This window comes from Lytechinus variegatus, chromosome 11 (genome assembly GCF_018143015.1).
Source record: "Lytechinus variegatus isolate NC3 chromosome 11, Lvar_3.0, whole genome shotgun sequence".
NCBI lineage: Eukaryota > Metazoa > Echinodermata > Echinoidea > Temnopleuroida > Toxopneustidae > Lytechinus > Lytechinus variegatus.
In genome coordinates, this window is record NC_054750.1 from 24,254,633 (window position 1) to 24,276,294 (window position 21,662).

The 21,662-nt window shown below is 38.4% G+C and overlaps 1 protein-coding gene across 5 annotated transcripts in view; it reads left to right on the forward strand.

Moving 5' to 3' along the window:
• Positions 1–21,380, forward strand: part of LOC121423421 — a 42,871-nt gene extending 21,491 nt beyond the window's left edge. Inside the window, exons 19-32 of one of the 5 annotated variants that reach the window (XM_041618753.1) lie at positions 253–354; positions 681–849; positions 1,241–1,519; positions 2,215–2,475; positions 2,899–3,159; positions 4,042–4,284; positions 5,033–5,293; positions 5,941–6,137; positions 8,494–8,658; positions 9,381–10,458; positions 10,832–11,340; positions 11,738–12,076; positions 13,264–13,383; positions 21,155–21,380. In XM_041618753.1, coding sequence (XP_041474687.1) covers positions 253–354; positions 681–849; positions 1,241–1,519; positions 2,215–2,475; positions 2,899–3,159; positions 4,042–4,284; positions 5,033–5,293; positions 5,941–6,137; positions 8,494–8,658; positions 9,381–10,458; positions 10,832–11,340; positions 11,738–12,076; positions 13,264–13,383; positions 21,155–21,292 — 4,122 coding nt within the window. In that variant the 3' untranslated portion in view covers positions 21,293–21,380. The remainder of the gene's footprint in view (positions 1–252; positions 355–680; positions 850–1,240; positions 1,520–2,214; positions 2,476–2,898; positions 3,160–4,041; positions 4,285–5,032; positions 5,294–5,940; positions 6,138–8,493; positions 8,659–9,380; positions 10,459–10,831; positions 11,341–11,737; positions 12,077–13,263; positions 13,384–21,154) is intronic. The other 4 variants (XM_041618754.1, XM_041618756.1, XM_041618755.1 and 1 more) reach the window with 4 other exon arrangements.
• Positions 21,381–21,662: the final 282 nt, after the last annotated feature.

The following is a 21,662-nucleotide window of genomic DNA, read 5'->3' on the forward strand; positions in this document are numbered from 1 at the left end:
GTGTTCCAGGCCGATCATACATTGACTTCAATGGGGCTAATTGTGTATTCATGAGGTCATATCTAAGGGTCCTATGGACCGATTCCAAACAAATTTTGATAGTGGGGGTTTATTATCATGCTCTACCAAAAAATGGTATAAAAGTGCTGATATGCAGAAAGTGAAAATTGATGATGTCACACTTTGGTACTCTACATTTATATACTGTGACATGTTTCACAAATCAGTTCTTTTCCCTCTCTGTTTTGATAGCCCGGTGCATTATTTCACACCTGGGGAATAGAGATCACGTTAGACAAGCTTGAGGATAGCCTTGTTTCCTACGATCTTGAGGTTGGATTCAGGACAAAGCAGGTAGAATTCTTCATCGTATTTTAGGAAGCTGTAGATGTAATTATAATAACACTTCATATTTATGTAGCACCTGATGCATCAGTGCGATGTCTCTAGAAGCATTTTACAGATAGATATCTGTATTTTATTTGATTTTTTCATCTCGAGATTTCTTAATGAATTTAAATTTGAATCGATTAAACTTTATTCACTGGACATGACAATATTGTTAAATAATATATACATGTATTCATTGATAACATAAGAATAATTATAGCAGTGTGTCATATATAATGATATGGCAGTCCGTATTAGTTCTACTCTTTTCTTTGTTGTGTGTGTCACAGAGTGTCAGGAACGGTGAGATTGTGAAAGTTGACGAGGTCCGTCTTTCAGTTGGTGCTGAAGGCAGTGAGAGCATTGGGGTGTACAGCATGGATCTGTTCTATCACCGTGCCAATTCAACACTTCTTATCGATGCAAAAACTCCATTCCATGGCAGCACATATTTCAAAGGTATGAACAACATGCTGTGAATGTGTTTTAGATTTGCCATTTGGTGTAATGCATTTCAACTTTTGGTCTAATAATATGTAGCAGATCTTGTACCAGTTTGTCTAATTTAGAGCTAGTGGGATACATGTATTTCTGTTCAGTATTCAGTGCTACTGTTAGAAGTTAAAAAAAAACATTACTCGATAAAATAATGAAAGATCAATATTAGAGGCCAGAGAACGGTTTTAAAAGTGGGGGAGGGGGGCTGACCATGCAAATAATAAGAAGCAGATGTTAATGCTTTTGTTTTTGGGCACGGTTTTGGAAAAAAGACCCCCCTTCGCCGAGTGCGCAGCCCCTGTATATCAAAATACTATAGTCAAGTAATTGCACGCACATCTTGATTCTTCAGTCTTCTCTCCAGGATCACTCCAAAATGAACAGACCAACAAGAGACTTCACCTGCAAGCAACTTCAGATGCTACCGGAACTGTTCAGACCTACGTCTTGGATGCTGGTATGGACACCATCCCTCTGTCCAACAGTATCAAGTTCATCCCAGTCTTCTCCTTGACGATCCCAGAGCTTGTGAGCTACAACCTAGAGGGATACATCAGCAGCACCAACCAGGATAAGGTGGTGGATCTCAGCCTGGTCGATGGATCAGAACAAAGGCTTATTTCCCTGAGAGGTAAATCACAATTTTTTTTCATATTAAGCAGGTATTTGTTATTCTTGAGAGTTCATGAGAAGTGGATTGTGATTTTCCTATCCCAGAACTCTGGAAAGAACTAAAAATCTAGCCCTTGTCGCTGTTGATGTATTCTGATGGACAACGTTCGATATAGTTTTTAATCGGCTAACAATTTTTATGTTGGATATCATCCCTTTTGAGGAATTCCTTGTAAAGCTCATTACAGGTAACCTGTGTGTATTTGCTTGTCTTTAAGAGCATTGTTTTTTTTATTTGCAAAGGGCATTTACGAGAGGTCCGTATCTTAGCACGTATCAAGTGCATGCTCTCAATTAAATGCTTTTTGCTCAATGTACCAATATTTGTACAGGCACCTGTGAAAGATCTTTGCATTCATCATTCGGATATGATAGTTTCATCTGCGGACAAATCATGTACATAGCAATTCATTGTGGCTTACTCAGTTACTATTTGACCCTTATCTGCACTCAACCCAGGTGAGGTAAAAGGGTACGGCAGGAAATAATTCCTCAAAAAGCTGTGTGCAGCTGAATCGATAGCCTAGCTTAGCTGGGTAAGAATAATAGCAGGGACTGCTGGGAGAACAGTTTTCGGAACTGAAGTGGCTACCCTGGGTAAATATGCCGTTATTATTATCATAGTATTACCTTTGATCTTTGATTTTTCTTTAGGTGACTTCATCAAGAATGGCACCATGCTCCTCCTGTCCGTGTCCGGTAACGTTGGTGCCTTCTCCGGCTCCCTCCAGGGGGGCTACAAGTCGGAAACCACACCCTCATCTCGCATGATCACTCCCATCTTCAGCCTTACCAGTGCTTTCCCTGTTGTCTCTTTGAGACTTGGTGGAGGCCCTCTTGTCCTCTCGGACAATGGTGTGACCATGGGTGAACTCTACCTCACCTCAGCCAACTCAAGACTGATTGAGATATCCAGTGAGTATGATTCAGAACTATCGTTCTTTTATTAGCTTATCTGGTCTGTAGGGCCGGTGACGCCACATTTGCTGCTACGACAGTATTTCTGGTTGTAATATCTCATAGCACATAGGGTTAGAGTTAGGATTGTTAAAGGGGTTTTTGTTTCAGAATGATGTAAAGATAAGGATTATTATTTATGTTGTTGTGGACGTTTGATTTTCTGTTTGGCTTAACATGCAGATTTTTTATTGGAGTAATTAGTGCCATAGCAATCGTCGCTGGACCATATGTCAGCTGAATCGATAGCCTAGCTTAGCTGGGTAAGAATAATAGCAGGGACTGCTGGGAGAACAGGTTTCGGAACTGAAGTGGCTACCCTGGGTAAATATGCCGTTATTATTATCATAATATTACCTTTGATTTTTTATTTTTCTTTAGGTGACTTCATCAAGAATGACACCATGCGCCTCCTGTCCGTGTCCGGTAACGTTGGTGCCTTCTCCGGCTCCCTCCAGGGGGGCTACAAGTCGGAAACCACACCCTCATCTCGCATGATCACTCCCATCTTCAGCCTTACCAGTGCTTTCCCTGTTGTCTCTTTGAGACTTGGTGGAGGCCCTCTTGTCCTCTCGGACAATAGTGTGACCATGGGTGAACTGTACCTCACCTCAGCCAACTCAAGACTGATTGAGATATCCAGTGAGAATGATTCAGAACTATCGCTCTTTTATTAGCTTATCTGGTCTGTAGGGCCGGTGACGCCACATTTGCTCCTACGACAGTATCTCTGGTCGTAATATCTCATAGCGCATAGGGTTAAAGTTAGGATTGTTAAAGGGGTTTTGTTTCAGAATGATGTAAAGATAAGGATTATTATTTATTTTGTTGTGGACGTTTGATTTTCTGTTTGGCTTAACATGCAGATTTTTCATTGGAGTAATTAGTGCCATAGCAATCGTCGCTGGACCAAATGTCAGGGAACTGTAGGGCTAGGGGCCAGTTGCAGAAGGAGTTGTAATCAGACACAACTTAAAAAAAATCAAATGCATCTTGATTTTGTGCTGATCAGACATGTGTATTTAGGACTTGTGTCCTACGTTAAACGTAACTCTCTGCAACGGAACCCTGATGTACTATGCTGTGGCGTGATTTTTGTCATCTGGCATCTGTTCGCTGTCTTTCCACATTTTGAAGACGCTTCTTTTTTGTCATTTCATGTCTGATTTGAATTCTGTTTGCCTTAAAATGATCAGACTATGTTGGGGATTCAAATCTGCTACATCGAATATGTTAATTTCTGCGCATTTTTCAAATTTCGCATGAAGTGTTTTGTTTATTAGTTGCCGTTATTGCTGTAATAATAACTTCTGTTTACCCATTCTCTGTATCACCACCTGTACCTAACTTTAAATGATTTGCAATTCATTCAAGTTAATAACAACTTAATCTTCTACCTAAAGAGAAAAAAATGATATCAAGTATACATATGCAGAGATATTGAGTAGGATCCTTTTGAACTTCTTCCGTTTGTGACATAGAAATTTGAAATTCAAGATTTTTTGTTTGACCTTTCAACTTCAGACCTACACCTCGAGAAAAGTGAGAGGAGGTTTGGTGTCCAGGGTATGATCAAAGAAATCATTCCTTTTGGCATTGAGTTTGAGATGACCAACGACGAGCAGAGACAGTACTCCGTGGATCTGACCGTCAACTTCATGGGCTCATACAACATTCAGGGTACACTCTTCAACAAGTCAGCGGACTCTATCTGCAGGATTGAGGTTGTGACGTCAGTCAACGGCAATGAGTACTACAATGTAACAAGTGAGTGTGAAATAATTATCACGTCAACTAAGTGTCTGACCTATTGTAAGTTGAACAGAGCTAGCTCTGTTTCTCATCATACCTTATTAGCCCCAGGACCTGGCAGAGAAACTTGTACTTCCCTCTGTTGAATGCATACCATTAGAAGAAGAAACTGTAGGAAATTCATAATTCAATATCCACCGTTGTACTTGCATTTGCTGTTGAAGATCTTGTTGTATGTTGTGGCTTTTCGTTGATTGGTGATTTTGTTTAAGTTGCATCTGAGTCAGAATACTTTCTCATGAATAGAGATGTCATGACTCGATCAAGCACGGTCTAATGATGTGTCAGTCATTTCAGATGACTTTCCATTTATTAGGATGAAGTAATTGTAAAGTAAATTCATTCCCAACTTCTTTGTAACAGGGTTTGGTAATATGGTGGTGATATTTTTTTACCTGATTGCTATTTTTATACCTGAAAGCTAAGAAAGCATGAATGCAAGCAACCAGGGGACTGTAGACGTAAGGTCCTCTCTGAGGTACATGTACTTGGTAATGCCTCATCAAAGGGCACTAGTGCATCAAGTGGGAATGGAACCCGGGTCACTGGAATCCGAAACCCCGGCCTCACCGACTGAGCTTACACACCTCCTTTTAAACCTGTTTGCCACTAATTCCGCAATTCCCATAGACTTTATGCCGGGGCCTTGTGGTTCAAGTAGGCAGTGGGTTAAACATGAAACATTCTTTTTTTCCCATGACAGGTGAATTCAAGAACCAAGTTAACATTCATGAGTACTTGGACACCATCATCAAGTTCAGAGGCAATCAGATCTTCAGGACCAAGAACGGTCTTCAGGTCCAGCCCATGAATTCCGGGAACAGGTTCACCCCGATCTTCCTCTTGGAAACAAACGAGCTTAAAAGTCTCTCTCTGGGAGGATCAGTCAATGTATTAGTAGGAAGTGGAATCTTGATCAACAACCTGAGGCTGGTTGGTACTGAGGATATTGTAACTCTCAGTGGTATGTATTGCTAATATGTTAAGCCGTTAAGACCTATATGCCTAAGATAGTGTCCATGAGCAGTGGGTGATATGGTACTGAAATCAAATTGTGTTCAATGGATTAAAGGGTAACCTAACTTTGGTGTTGAAATGATTTGTGTGAAAGGTAAAACATGAGAAGAATAGAAAGGTAAGTTAGCTAGCAATGGCAAATCAAAATAAAAAAGTCAGTATAAGGGGGTAAAACAAAATAACGAGTCAGTAACCCAATCTTTATATCTGCAATAAAGATGGCAGTAATCATTTTAATCATTTAAAAAGTCAAGTGTCAAAATTTTGAGAAAAAAAATCCAAACCCCAGAATTTATTGCAAAATGAATGGGCGCACAAAAAATTGGTACCACATTTTTCCCTACAGTCCACAAATGACAAGCTGCAGTTGTTCTTCAGAAATTCATATATGTTGCCCTAAATGTTATGAGATTGTTGGCTCATTTCTCAGAATGTACACCATTAGGTCAAACCTTAAGGAATTTTTATTTCATCTAAAGTAGGTGCTCAAACATAAAAGAATAATTTTCATTTATGGACAATAAATACTTATACTTACATGTATAGGGTTCCCTAACTTTACAAATAACAATTCTTTGTTTCATCTGCATGCAGGCTCTGCTTCCCTGGACCGTGAAATAAGGACCATCGACTGGACATTTAATGTTGGCAATGCTTACGTCACCGAGGGTGTATCAGGGTCTGCCTCCCACCGTGATAACACTCTGACCTTCCAGATATCTTTGACATCAGATGGATCAAGCCAACCTGACTACAGCCTCAACATTGAACTTCAGAACTCGACCGCAGAGGTTTGTAGTTCCATTGAAACTCATTTGACCCAAGATTGTTCAATCTTAGGGGTTGTTGCGAGAAATTATTTGCAATCAGTTGCTGATCACTGTTTCAAATTTACGATTGATAGATCCATTTAAACTATAGCAAATTAGTTTCACTTCTTGTTTCAAAAAGCAGACCACCAATTAAATGCAAGTTTGCAATCGATTTCATTACTTATGATTGATTTTTGGAGCCTCAGTTTAAGAGAGTCAAAAGGGGCCTAAGCTTTCGATCCTAGCAGAATCTTCTTTGGAGGCAAAATGACAAACATATAAGGTGGAACAACCATAATATAGACCACAGACATTCAACAGCAACACTGGAACAAGGAGACAAAAGGGGCATTAGTGAGAAGAGATGACCAATCAGGTTAATGAAGGGGATGAAAGAAAAGGAGTAGGCAGACACAAAGGGAAGTTGGTGTGAGTAAGGCCAAAGAAAGACCTCAAGCCAAGAGGGATTAAGATAATGAGGCAGGCAACATCAAACAGGATCTGGAACAAAACAGTGATAGAGGGTATGAGGAAGATATGAATAACAAGAGAATTAGTGAGAGGTGGGTCAAACAGGTAACAAAGAAAGGCATAATAAACTGGTGCATAAGAGTGGGGAAAAAAGGGAAAGAGAAGGGAACAACTGATAATGTGCAAAAGACATAAGTATGTATGATAGAGCATTAAACAAACTAAGAGAAGAAAGTAAGTGTAAAAATAAATCTGTAAGTATAAAAGTATATAAATATATCCAAAATAAAAAATAATATATATACAAAGGGTGTAACTGATATTGTAATCCGCTGGGTGTGAGGGTATGAGGAAGATATGAATAACAAGAGAATTAGTGAGAGGTGGGTCAAACAGGTAACAAAGAAAGGCATAATAAACTGGTGCATAAGAGTGGGGAAAAAAGGGAAAAAGAAGGGAACAACTGATAATGTGCAAAAGACATAAGTATGTATGATAGAGAATTAAACAAACTAAGAGAAGAAAGTAAGTGTAAAAATAAATCTGTAAGTATAAAAGTCAATAAATATATCCAAAATAAAGTATAAAAGTAAATAAATATATCCAAAATAAAAAATGATATATATACAAAGGGTGTAACTTATATTGTAATCCGCTGGGTGTGAGGGGGAAAAAACAGAAGACTAAATAGTAGAAAAAAAACCTGTATATATGGAAGGGAAGCAAATTGCCTAAAAGGGTAAAAGCAAATAAAGAAGCTGATGCTGTATGAGAGAAGGGGCGTATTGAGAAGAAAAAAAAACTGAACTAGTAAACATAAAAAAAGCAAAATGAATAAGTGTTAAATCTAAGAGGTGAAGGGAGAGAAAATTGCAAGTTAATTGCAAACTCTCCATTAAATAGGTTCCATGACAGTTGCTCTGGTGACAATTGATCCGATGGAAAATCTGCACTATAAGCCACACATAAAACCTTATCTCCAGAACTAAATAAACCCTTATCCTTATCTTTACATTATTCGGAATAAAAAACTCTTATTACAATCCTAACTCTAGCCCTATGCCTTCTGAGAAATAGAGAACGGAGCAATTGTCGCAGGAGCATATATATGCAGTGTCACCCTACATTCATCCATGGCTTTGTTGGTTGTCATATCTTTCTCGGTCACCTTTCCATCACTTTTAGTGTTTCCTTATATTAGAAAAAAGATGGAATGTCAACCTACCTTGATTTAGATTGACTGAGAACACAGTACCAATGTAACTGTCAGATAAAACATACTTTCTTGGATAAAACGTTCTTTCCTGAAATGTTTCCCAGGATCCTGTAACCTAAAGGTTTGCGATCAATCGCTAAATAGCATTCGCCAGTCATAATCATTGTTGCATATGCAATTAGTTCAAAATGTTGGCAAGTAAACAATCAAAATATGTTCCTTCATACATGTATCTACAATCCATTGTAAACCTTCATGTTACTGGGGCCACAGGTATGCTATTGTGATTTATCCTGAAGGCCAACAAGGCTTATTTCAGACTACAGTATTAAGTTCATAGAACTGATGTTTCAACAATGTAATTTGCATAAATTGATATAATAATAATATTCCCCTTTTATATAGCACTTAATACATGTGAACAACGTCGCTAAGCGCCGTACAGATAATATTTGATACCCCAGTCATTGGATCCTGGCATGCAATGTATGCACCTTCTCCCCTCCCTTTGGAACATTCCAAAAAGAGTTCCAAGACTCATTTGCTCGGGACACTACATAGGCTTTTGCATCCTACTGGGTTTATCATCTCCTGACTCTCTAGAATTGAACAGTAAACCTGTCCATGTTATCACTGTTTCTTGATTAGGGTGAGATCTTTGCATGGGACGGCAAGATCGAGCTGGACATGCCCCACCATCCTGAGCTGAGCTTCCGTATGGACACCGAATACGCCTTATCTGATGGCCGATCCAGCGGAAATGTCTTCAGGCTCTGCTACGATGGAATTGACTGTACATCTACTGATAAGAGGGTATGAGCACAGAAACCTCTTGTTTTTTGTAATCTCTGTTTTCTTTGATGTTGATCTATGAACTGTCAATAATTTTAAGGTCACAAGGTTCAAGGTTGAAGGTAACTAGAATTTTTGTACCTGAAAAATACATTTTATCATGAGCACTGAATTTTTATTCATTTTGAAGGATCACTCATGTATTCATATGGGAGTGGTGTTTGAGAAGATTTTGGGATCACTGGGTTGAAGTTCAAGAACTTGAAAAAAAATGTCATTCATAAAAGTTGCTGGTTCTCACAATAACTTCTCATAATGGCTTCTATAAAACAGATCAAATTTGAGGTTGACTTTGAGTAATCTGATTAGGATATTGGGAATCATAAAAATGTATGAAAATTCAATTGATTAATTTCATAATATATTTCACATCTTACAATTATGGAGGTGTAAATATTCACGAAGCATAGTTCAGAATCCATGTTATTTTGATGATGTTTTGTAAGAATAGGTAAGTGATGCATGCACAATGTGAATGCCATTGAAACGGAATTCATGATACTAATATTTAGCATATCATAAAGTTATGATATTTCTTTCTGGCTAGTGACTAAGGGTTTGATGAAAAACTCTCCTTTGCACACTATGATGCGATTTTAACTTCAGATGAAGAACAAAAAATGTCATATTCCTGCTCTCATCCGTATTTTTGTTCCCCCTTCATCACCCCTCCACCACTCCAGATCACTTTGAGCCATGACCTGACCTTCAATCATGTAAGGAACGTTTCATACAGTCATGACATGGAAGTGTCCTACACTCATCCTGCTGTTGGTGTTGACTTGTCGATGGAATGGACCACCGGATGTGTCGTTGGTGCCTCCTCCGGCATGGAGCTGACCCTGAGGGACCATGAAGAGGATCTATTCACCACCACCATAAGGTACACCGCAGAAGGACCATCCACCAACGGCTCCGTAGCGATCCTCCTCACGGCTCCAGGTTACTTTGATTACGAGTCCACAGACATTTTCCATTTCAGCAACCCCATGGACATCCTTTGGTTATCGAAGTACAGATCTGGCGAGCAGGTTATGAGCTTCCTCGTGCGCTTCATTATGACTGCTGAATCTGAAACGGACTTCGGGACGAACACTGTTTTGGAATATACAGACATCAGGAACAATGCCTATACTCTTGAATATATTTTTGACAAACATAACGACAATAAGTTGGACTCGATGGTTATCAAGAAGAATTCTGAGTTGAAACTGGAGAAGTTTGAGGAAGACACGGTGGAGATATCAGAAACCCGAATCTTCACTCGTTACATCCGTGCTTTAAGGACCACGTTCCAACCTGTCCAGGACATACGCTACTACCAAGCGGTGACTATCGATCGTCAAACTGGCAATGCCAATGCAGACCTGCAGCTTCGGTTCCTCCCTGGCCAGAAACCGATCTCCCTCATTGCCGATTTTACAAACAGAAGCACGGAAGCAAAGGAGGACGGCCAGATCATCGCCACTCTTACTCTCCCGAAGACTGCCATCACTGTTCTCACTGAAGGAAAGCTCGAGAAGGGTGTCCCGTCCGGCAATATGAGCATTAAAATACAACCTCTCATGAGATCAGCTGAAACCTATGCTGTTGAGTTGGCCATGAAGAACAGGAGCTCCTCATCAAGCCAGGCGTACGACACCACCTTCACCTTCAGGTCTCCTGCAAATGTTGGGTATGGTCTCAAACACACAGTTGAGTACATGTTTTCTGAAGATCAACCGCCATTTATGACAACTTCTCTCATTGGCATGTGGGGTGGTAAGTCCTAGTAGTAGTATTCATGATGATGATGATGATGATAATGATGATGAATGTAATGGTGATAATATTGGTGATGATGATGATGATGAGAATGATGGTAATGGTGGGGATAATGATGATATTCGCAATAGTGACAATCATTAATTGTTGTGATTATAATAATGATAATACTACTGATAATAATTATTTCAATAATGATAATAATTATAGCTTATAGCTTTTCATTGATTTATTTTTTTTAGATTGGTATTATTTGCCAGATACTGTATTGTTATCATACCAGTTGCATTTACGCTGAAGTATGGAAAATTGTGATTCTAGTTGTTGTATAATATATTTAATTTTTGCATGATGTTTTCATTCTTTGCAGAGGAGGAGGTAGTTTTGGATGGAGCAGTATATGTCCACGACCCCTTGAATGAGGGCATTGCATGTGACCTAAGCCTTACAACCCCAGCTCACGTGTACAGCCTTGGAACTAGGTTTAATATGGAGTCCCGCAACATCACCCTCGCCAAAGACTCCGTCATCATCTGGTCATCCAACTACACCCAGAACTTCCTGGAGAGCGATGCCGGCTTCAGCTACAGCCTACAAATTCTTGAGAGCGTGATGTCCTATGGCTCTGGGCTGACCGTGACCCTGAGTAATATCAGCAATTCCTACGAGTTCAACCTCCAAATACAGGAGAATGATCGGGAGAACCTCTACACCATCTGGGAGCTTGACCTTTTCCCTGGCCAGAAGCGCTTTGACCTGACCACGGAGACCAGGTCAGATTTCTTGCCAGGTTACAACACCAGGACCTCTCTGAACTTTGAGAAAACTGAGCTGGCTTCTACTCTCTTCTACTCACATAATGTGGACAACAGGGACGTGGTAGGTCCCTTTACTGACTGTTTGTTTCATATTACTTGACTTTGTAGTAAACATTCGGCATGGCATTGGTTCACAAAAATTTAATCACTTGTTTTGAAAGCACAATTCAACATACTATTCAGTTTATTTTGTCATGATGACACTGAAAATTGCATGCCAAGATGAAAGATGAAAGTATTCTCTTATCTATTATCCTGTTACAAGAGGTTGGATGATAGAAAATTACACATGTATGATGATCAGTGCCACCCAAATATTAATGGCATGTGCACAAACAACATTTCTAGAATTTGGGAGTTATGAAAAATTCTCTTAATCTAGATTTCTAAGACAAGACAAGTATTGAAAAAAGAACAGAGCAAAGCAATTAGTTTGACTCTCTCTCTTTCTATGCTAGTTCTCCTTGACATTCACCAACGGGTCATCAGACGAGCCCAACTCCCGTACCACCAAGATTGTCATCAGACAGCCCACCAATCCCAGCATCAACCTGCATCAGGTGGTCCTTGTCGATTCCTGCTCCATGAACGAGCAAGGAGTCGCCCATAACACCACCCTGATGTGGGGTAGTCTGCTCCCTACCCAGACCGTTGCCTTGCGTTTCACCGGCAGAAGAAACCAGGGTGGAGCTGGGGCCACCCTCATGCTCCGAAATGAGGGCCGCATCTTGGGCTTTGGAAGAGTGTACACCCTGAACTTTGACAAGACCAGTACCGAATCTCTTACAGGCTGCAATGTAAGTGTCATACACTAACTCTCTGGTAGCACACCACATCTGGGGCCCGTAACACAAAGCTTAGCAATGATCGTAGAATATTTTTCTACGATTGATTCCATGGACTACAGTGTACAATCAATTGTGAAAATCAAGCGTACGATCAACCGCTGAGACTGCAAATGAATTCAACAGTGATACAACTATCAGAAATACTCTGAAAATTTGTTTTGCCCAATTAATCGTGGGCCCAGCAGCCATGGTTCATTGCCTGATTGACGCAGCTATATCCCTTGAATCATTGAGCACCAAACAGGGTAGTAGCAACTCCTTTGTTTTAATGTCTTTTGGTCTCATGCGGCAGGGGTTTGAACTCCTGACTTTTTGGTTGTCAGGCGGACACTTTACCTAATTGAACTAGGTGTAATATAATGACAATGACAATCTCATTCAAATATTTTTAAATTACAAGATTACTCCAAATTGACCAATCCTGATCTTGATCTATTCCAATGAAATAACATTTAAGAAACATGCGTCAGACTGACTGAGACGTACGTTAAATGTCGTTGGGATTCTTCAAAAAGTAAGTTCCTTCCTGCAGTTCTTGCTTAATTCATGCATTTCAGAATAAATGCACCAGCAATGGTCATAATCATGAGAGGCTTGGGGGTTGACCATTTCTTAGGTGTAGAAGACATTGTAGGCACCAAGTTGCAAATTAAAGAAATACAGTATATCCAAATGATGTCTTCCAAGCTAAGGGAAATATAAGGAGTAACCAGTGGTGCTACATGTAGCAATGAGATCCAGGAAAAATTGTAGTGTTTAATTAAATATTGTAATCACTTTCTTAGGGAACCACAGACTGCAATTAACGCATGGTATTTAGTACGCTGTTGTCTACTAATCCATATAAGGAAGGTCAGAATATGCAGGGGTGTGAGAGTTCAGATTTTTATCTGATTTCAAATTTTTTGTTTTGATATTCAGCTGAATTTCAGCTTATATTTGGCTTTCTCCGGTACAAAAAGTATGGGAGCTCTTTCTATTTCAGACTTTTTCAATACTCTTCAACTTCTTCAGATCTTTTTATTTGTGACAACTCACGCCCCTGAATATGGGCAAAGTGGCTGGTATTATGAAATGCATGTATCGGGTGTGGCTTGAAGATCCTAATCAGTTGTTACCAATTTCTTCTGCTTCAGACCACTTTCACCGGGGAGAATGGAAACATCGTCTCTGTTCGATCCGTGCTGTCCAATAATAGCCTTGGCATCACCAAGGATTATGGTTACAGTGTCACCACTACCATACCTGACAGACATGTAAGTTTTTTGCTGCGAGAAAATATATTTTTCCCCTATTTTCTCTGTATTTTTTGACTATTTTAATAATAGGGAACTATTTTTAAACTATTTTTACAAATGAAATAGAAAAAAATAGTCAATCTTTTCCGTATTTTTCACTCGCCGACTATTTTTATACTATTTTTACAGGTGAAATAGAAAAAAAATAGGCTATTTTTTTCCTATTTTTATCGCGCTTGCTATTTTTGGCTATTCTTACAGGTGAAATAGAAAAATTAGGCTATTTTATTTCTATTTTTAAGGCACATGCTATTTTTTGGCTATTTTTACAAGTGAAATAGAAAAAAATAGGATGAACTAGTTCTATTTTTAACGCACAGACTATTTTTTTCCTATTTTTTCAACTTCGTCACGTTGGCAAGGCTATTTTCTATCTATTTTATTCTAATCAAACAAGTTTGTATCTAGTTTTAAGCTATTTTTCTTACTTCGTGTCAAAAAGGCCCGGCTATTTTTTTACCTACATGTAATTTATTATTTTTAATCTATTTTTCATACTTCGTGTCATGATGGCAGACCATTTTACATCATTTTTTCATTTTAAAAATTTCCATCTTACTTGCCATATGATGCCAGGCTATATTGTAGGCCTATCTATTTTTTAAAAATGGTAAGAACTAAATTTTTGTAATTATTTTTCTTGATAAATGTCATGATGTCAGGTGATTTTTTGTACTATATAATTTTTTAAAGAACTTTGTATCCACCAATAATATTTTTTTTTCTAACTTTAATGCAAGGCTATTTCTTTCAATTTTTTAAACAAAAATTTGTAAGAAGTTTGTATCTATTTCCAATCTATTTTCCTTGCTTAAATTAAGTGTCACAATGTCAGGGTATTTTTATTACCTATATTTTTCAAAGATTGTAGGTCCTATATCAATTTTCAAACTATCACGAGTCACGATGTCGGTCAGGTTTTTTTTTAACCAGAAATATTTTTCAATGTTTGTAATATTATCTCTTTCAGACTATTTTTTTCTAATTGGTGTAGACAAATAAAGTGAAAAAGTATTAGTCATTTCTTTAAAAAATGAAATCACTGTTTTCTCACCCACCGCCTATCAAAATTCCCCAGCCCCGCGGCGCTACCTTCATCTAAGTTTTTGTCTCACCTGCGAAGCAGAGTGAGACTATAGGCGCCGCTTTTCCGACGGCGGCGGCGGCGTCAACATCAAATCTTAACCTGAGGTTAAGTTTTTGAAATGACATCATAACTTAGAAAGTATATGGACCTAGTTCATGAAACTTGGCCATAAGGTTAATCAAGTATTACTGAACATCCTATTAAAGTTTCATGTCACATGACCAAGGTCAAAGATCATTTAGGGTCAATGAACTTAGACCATGTTGGAGGAATCAACATCGAAATCTTAACCTGAGGTTAAGTTTTTGAAATGTCATCATAACTTAGAAAATATATGGACCTAGTTCATGAAACTTGGACATAAGGTTAATCAAGTATCACTGAACATCCTGCATGAGTTTCACGTCACATGACCAAGGTCAAAGGTCATTTAGGGTCAATGAACTTTGGCCGAATTGGGGATATCTGTTGAATTCCCATCATAACTTTGAAAGTTTATGGATCTGATTCATGAAACTTGGACATGATAGTAATCAAGCATCACTGAATATTTTGTGCAAGTTTCAGGTCTCATGAGTAAGGTCAAAGGTCATTTAGGGTCAATGAACTTTGGCCGAATCGGGGGTATCTGTTGAATTACCATCATAACTTTGAAAGTTTATGGATCTGATTCATGAAACTTGTACATAAGAGTAATCAAGTATCACTGAACATCCTGTGCGAGTTTCAGGTCACATGATCAAGGTCAAAGGTCATGTAAGGTCAATGAACTTTGGCCATGTTGGGGTTTTTGTTGAATAACCATCATATCTCTGTAAGTTTATTGGTCTCGTTCATAAAAAGTGGACATAAGAGTAACCATGTATCACTGAACATCTTGTGCGAGTTAGAGTAGTATTCAAAGTCAGCACTGCTGCTATATTGAACCGCGTGATGCAGGTGAGACGGCCAGAGGCATTCCACTTGTTTAATATTTTCTTTTACTCTAATTATTCATGTGAAAATTAAAAAGGTTGAAGGGACTTTAAAAAACAAGGGTGATCGCCGCAGCCGCGCGGAAGTTTTAAGCACCTTCATGATTGCTGCATGCGCCAGACCAGTAAATAAAAAACAAAATAAATAATATATAAATAGATAAAAATGGGCAAGCACGCACGTGCATGCGCATGAGATGAAGCAGCTAGATACGCATGCGCACTTACTTCGACCGCCATAATATAAAATACCTCCACTCATCCAGCTGCCACCCCCGTCACTGCAAAACTGGTATCGCTTACAGTCAAGCCCTCAGACTTCGCCGTATCTGCTCCGAGGACCCTGATTTTTCCTTCCATACCAGGAATTTGCAGAAACATCTCTGTGCCAGGGGCCACGGGGCCAGGGCAGTCCAACTGGCAATCAACAAAGTTTGTTCTCTCCCTAGATCTGAAGTTCTCAAACCTAAAAGTGACAAGAAGACTACCGACAGAATACCACTTGTGACCACCTTCCATCCCAATCTACCCCCTCTCCGCAAAATCCTGTTTGATAACCACCACATTTTACACACTTCTGATCGTCTCCAACAGGCCGTTCCCGATACTCCCATTCTAGCATACCGACGCCCACCGAATCTCAGGGACCTCATTGTTCGTGCTGAATTGCCCTCCCTCACTAACCATTCTTCTCCCACACAGCATTGTACCTTCAAATGCACCAGCAACAGGTGTATTATATGTGAAATACACATTCACGAGGGCGACACTCTCACCAGCAACTCTACCAGCCTTTCTCACCGAACCAAGGGCAACATCACTTGCACTACCACTAATGTTGTATATCTCATCACTTGCAGAGTTTGTAGGGTACAATACGTAGGGGAAACCAAGACCACACTTAAGAAACGATTCTACGGGCACAGATCCACCGTCAACACAGCAAAGCTGGACACTCCAGTTGGCCGCCATTTTAACCTTCCCAACCACTCCATCACTGACATGATGCTACAGGGCATCGAATCTTTAGGTACCCGTCCTGACTCAGTCCGTACTAGCAGAGAGAAGTTCTGGATGAGACGACTTCGCATTACGAAACTTTGTGTTTAAAAATGGATCTCATCTGACACCCCAATTTCAAATTCCAAGCTACTTTCACTCGCCCCCCCCCATCCCCGATATCAACAAGGAATGGTTATCCTTAAAGTAGAAATATATTGAAAATTGTAAAAATGGAGAATCATATATCAAAATAAAGGAAAAAATAAGGAGAACACGATGGTGTACATCATTTATCATGGAGACCGATGAAACTCAGTTAATTGATAGTTTAAAGTTCTCTCTCTGAATGCTTCAAACACGCAGAATTACGTCCGCGAAATTGGGGATATTTTATGACGTCACTGTCTGTACGAGAGGCGTGATTGGCTCTCCCTCGTGAAGCTAAACTTGCATGCAAAACCTGTTGCGAGGGTACGTTTTCTCCACATTGTCACTGAATACTTCGATCCCGAAATGAAAGAAAACCAGAATTTTATCTAGATTTGGATTTTCAATTGATGATTTTGAGATGAACAGAATGATGATGAAGTGAACAACAAAGTGACGTAGTTGGAGGTATAATTGGGGGAATTACGCCGATGATGATGATGAAAATTCAACTTGCAACACGATCACAAGACACAAGTCATGTACATGCCGATTCGCTACAAATTTGTGCAGCTGGAAATGCTAGCAACACAGCGCGGGCAAAATTGAATTCATGAAAATGAATAACCACATCCAGACAGAGTCTATCATAAGAAGGAAAATAATGATATAACTGTACTTACAAACAGGTGAATAATCCGAACCTGAAGGCAAATCAACTCAACGAATAGCAGCAGACGATATGGCATATGCACCGACGATAAACTTCATGTGGCTGGGATAGATCGTCACTCGTTCTGTTAGATGTAACTTTTATCTCATTAATTTGACAAAATTACGAAACTCGGGGAATTATTTATCTATATAAAAATATAGTAACATCTCTTATCATTTTTTTAATTACGATAAAACCTTGTTTGGAGGAAAACGTTGAGGTAAATTAAAGTTAGATGTAAAAGATCATCCCCATCATTGTGTAGCATATGTGATCGTAAAAAAAACCCATCACAACACATGCCGTATTGTTTGCTTGGCTTGACTGAGAGAATAGATCTATGCACGTGTTGCACAGCTCTCAATCAGCAAGGCTGATATATTTTTTTTTTTTCTCTCCCTTCACCACTTATTTATTTTGCTTTTTTTCATGGTTACTTTGTTTAGTTTTTTTTTCTCAATACGCCCCCTCTCTTATACAGCATCAGATTCTTTATTTGCTTTTACCCTTTTAGGCAATTTGCTTCCCTTCCATATATACAGGTGGTTTTTTTTCTACTATATAGTCTTCTGTTTTTTCCCCTCACACCCAGCGGATTACAATATCAGTTACCCCATTTGTATATATATTATTTTTTTCATTTTTAATATATTTATATACTTTTATACTTACAGATTTATTTTATCACTTACTTTCTTCTCTTAGTTAGTTTAATGCTCTATCATACATACTTGTGTCTTTTGCACATTATCAGTTGTTCCCTTCTCTTTCCCTTTTTTCCCCACTCTTATGCACAAGCTTATTATGCCTTTCTTTGTTACCTGTTTGACCCACCTCTCACTAATTCTCTTGTTTTTCATATCTTCCTCATACCCTCTATCACTGTTTTGTTCCAGATCCTGTTTGATGTTGCCTGCCTCATTATCTTAATCCCTCTTGGCTTGAGGTCTTTCTTTGGCCTTACTCCACTAACTTCCCTTTGTGTCTGCCTACTCCTTTTCTTTCATCCCCTTCATTAACCTGATTGGTCATCTCTTCTCACTAATGCCCCTTTTGTCTCCTTGTTCCAGTGTTGCTGTTGTATGTCTGTGGTCTATATTATGGTTGTTCCACCTTATATGTTTGTCATTTTGCCTCCGAAGAAGATTCTGCTAGGATCGAAAGCTTAGGCCCCTTTTGACTCTCTTATTTACTCCATTGGCTCTTTTTTTAGATAAGCAGTTTACAGCAGCTTTTTCTTTTTGCCATTGATCTCCTTTCTGCTGTTGTATCACTCCCATGTGATCCTCCTTATCTAATTTGTCTTGTTTTATCCGTATGTGTTTGATTTTTCTGTATTTGTATTTTAGTGTTTTCTTTTTTACTTTCCTTCCACAGTTAAACTTGTATAACTTTGTATTCTCGGGTATCTTTGTCGGTTCTTTTCCATCCCAGGGTCTTTTCTGATCTGTTCTTTGTCGAATTTACTTTTCAGCTTGATTTATTTACTTTGTGTATTCTTATTATCATTCTGTTTTAGGTCCACTTCTAATTTACTCGACTTTTCTCTTTATATTTTGTATTTTAGTGTTTTATTATTTACTTTCCTTCCACAGTTAAACTTGTATAACTTTGTTTTTTCCGGTCTCTTTGTCTGTTCTTATTTTACCTTCTCTCCCATATTTTGTAATACTTCCTTTCTATCCCAGGGTCCTAATCTGTTCTGTGTCGATTTTACTTTTCAGCTTGATTTAATTAACTTTGTGTATTCTTATTCTGTTTTAGGTCCAGTTCAATTTTACTTTACTTTTCTCTTTCTTTATATTTTTATTTTTGTTATGAATATCCATTTTCTTTGTTTTACACATTTTTTTATTCTAGGTCTCTTTTCTACCATGACTAACCATCTATCTTTATTTCACCAGCTCAGGAAGATCAAGTTGAAGGCCCTCAAGACCTCTTTTCACCAGGACAATTACAGATTTTATTCCCTCAATCGCATTATACCCACAGGCCTCCAACTTCATTGCACTCCCGGTCTCGGTACTCTCACACCTGAACTTCGCAAACGATGGAACCAGACCTTACATGGAGCTTCAGTTCGACTAATTAACATTCTCTCTGAACAGTGCATTGCTTCTCTTGATTCCTTTTCAGCTGACATCAGTAGCTTGGAAGACGAACTACGTTCTTGTTGTACCCACACCCAGTGGCTTCAGTATAATGATGAAATTGAATCTGAACTCTCTAAACACAGGTCTCTCCTCACTGAACGCAGGAACAAGAAAATAGGTAACCTCACAAAGAAGCGACAACGGTCAAACAGATTTAGACGACATACCAACAACAATGATGCATCCCCCATTTGGTTGTTAATCTCTCATCCTCCCCCTCTCCCAAGCAGAAACCTCTCTTCTCTCTAAAGGGCTCAAGTTTTGCCCAACTGTCAAAAAAACTTCATGATTTCTTCATTGTGATGAATATTCAAGTTATTAATGAATACATTTTCACAGAATTTAGACTCTCCCAGAATGAAAGGCATTTTCTGTGAAGATCTGCGTTTTCAAATAATTTGTGAAAAACTTAAGGTACATGAAACTACAATACATGTACATTTAAAAATTTACATGTAGCCTGTGGCTATGTGCTGTTAGATATTGATTTAATTTCTTCATTTCTTTAACATAATTTATATGCAATCCAAGTGCACCTCACAGTCACAATCATACACAAACACCCACAACCATGATTCTAACCATGAAAAAAAACCTTAATTTTTTTTTCTAAATTTATTATTTGATCTGAATTCTCTCTTTTTTATATTTTTATTTTATTCATTTATTTAGATTTTTTTTTTTTGGGGGGGGTTCATTGTGGTTCATGAAAGATGAAAAGTAAATAAGCCCATGTAAAAAGGATGTGGAGTGAGGGTGTCAAAACACACTTAAATTTCTTGTTTGAATAAGCCTACTACTTATAGCATGCTATTTCTGTAATTAAAAAATTGCAGGAGCTGCGCTTACTATAAACAAATTTGGAGTGTGGTTCACAGTTATATTCTTTTTTTTTAATTGCCCCCGGTTCCTGTAAAAAGCCCGCGAGCCGTGGGCAATTTAAAAAAAAAAATTGCCCCCGGCCTGCAGCTGCTTAATTCAAGGCTTGCACTGGTCATGTTGAGTTTTCGTGAAAATCTGATTTTTCACTAAAAAATATGATTTTTGAGGATATTAAGTCTGATTTTTTGTGTCAAGAGGGTGGCATCTCTGCTTATGCCAACCGACCTGCTTGTGCAGCACCTCGCACATAAAACGAGTGATAATTTCAGCCATCCATACTAGTATTAATGTTTTACGAAGATCTCTGAATATGAATGATTTTTAATGCTTCTGGTAATATTTCATATATTTGTAGGCCTAGATTCTAGGCCCTTCTTTTTTTAAATAAAATGCTGATGATAAAAAAATTGCTGAAAATGAAACAAACCTGCCATGCCCAGCATATGATAATTCATGGCATCATGCATTGTGACTTGTAGAAAAAATGACATGGAATTCGAAGTATAATTCAGATGAAACATGCACATTTATCTTATCTGAACTAAGCTGAATGAAATTACATTTCTCGATTTTTTCCTCAAAATCGTAAGGACTTGAGATGGCTTTTTTATCTTTGAAATTAGACCTCTATTTGGTTCTCTGAGTCTGACAATTTTTTTTTAAAATCTTGATCTGATTTAAACGTTAGATCGTTCCCCGCCGTGGTACATTTGCTTATTCTCTGTAGTGATTATTCTCCTTTCTATTGTTTTTTCTTTTAAATCTTCAGATACATCGCATCTACCAGCAAAGTACAAGTGCCATGCTAGAAGTACAGAGAACTGAAGGTACCATCACAGGCCAACTCGACTTTAGACGCAGTGATCGAGGACCCCAGGATCTCAATTTAAACATACTTATTAGTTAAAAACCCATACTCCTTTATCACTCCTTCAAAAAAATGAATAGGTCTAGATCTACATATTTTATTTATTGAATACAAAATAATACAAAAAAGGTGCCTCCATCATATCTGCTGTACAGCCTTTCACTTTACACAGGACGGGGGGGGGGGGATTTCTTTTTTTCTGTTCACTCTGAATCTTTCTTCATAGATCTCTTTGGACCATTTCACATTGTAAAATAAATATTTCGATAACCGGTTGTCTCTTTCATTTGGTTGATGGGCCTGGTATTGATCCTTAAGTGTACTCTAAGACTGAAATTTATGTGATTTTAACATACATGTATTGAGTACATCAGATACCCCCAAAAAAAAACCCTGAAAATTTCATCAT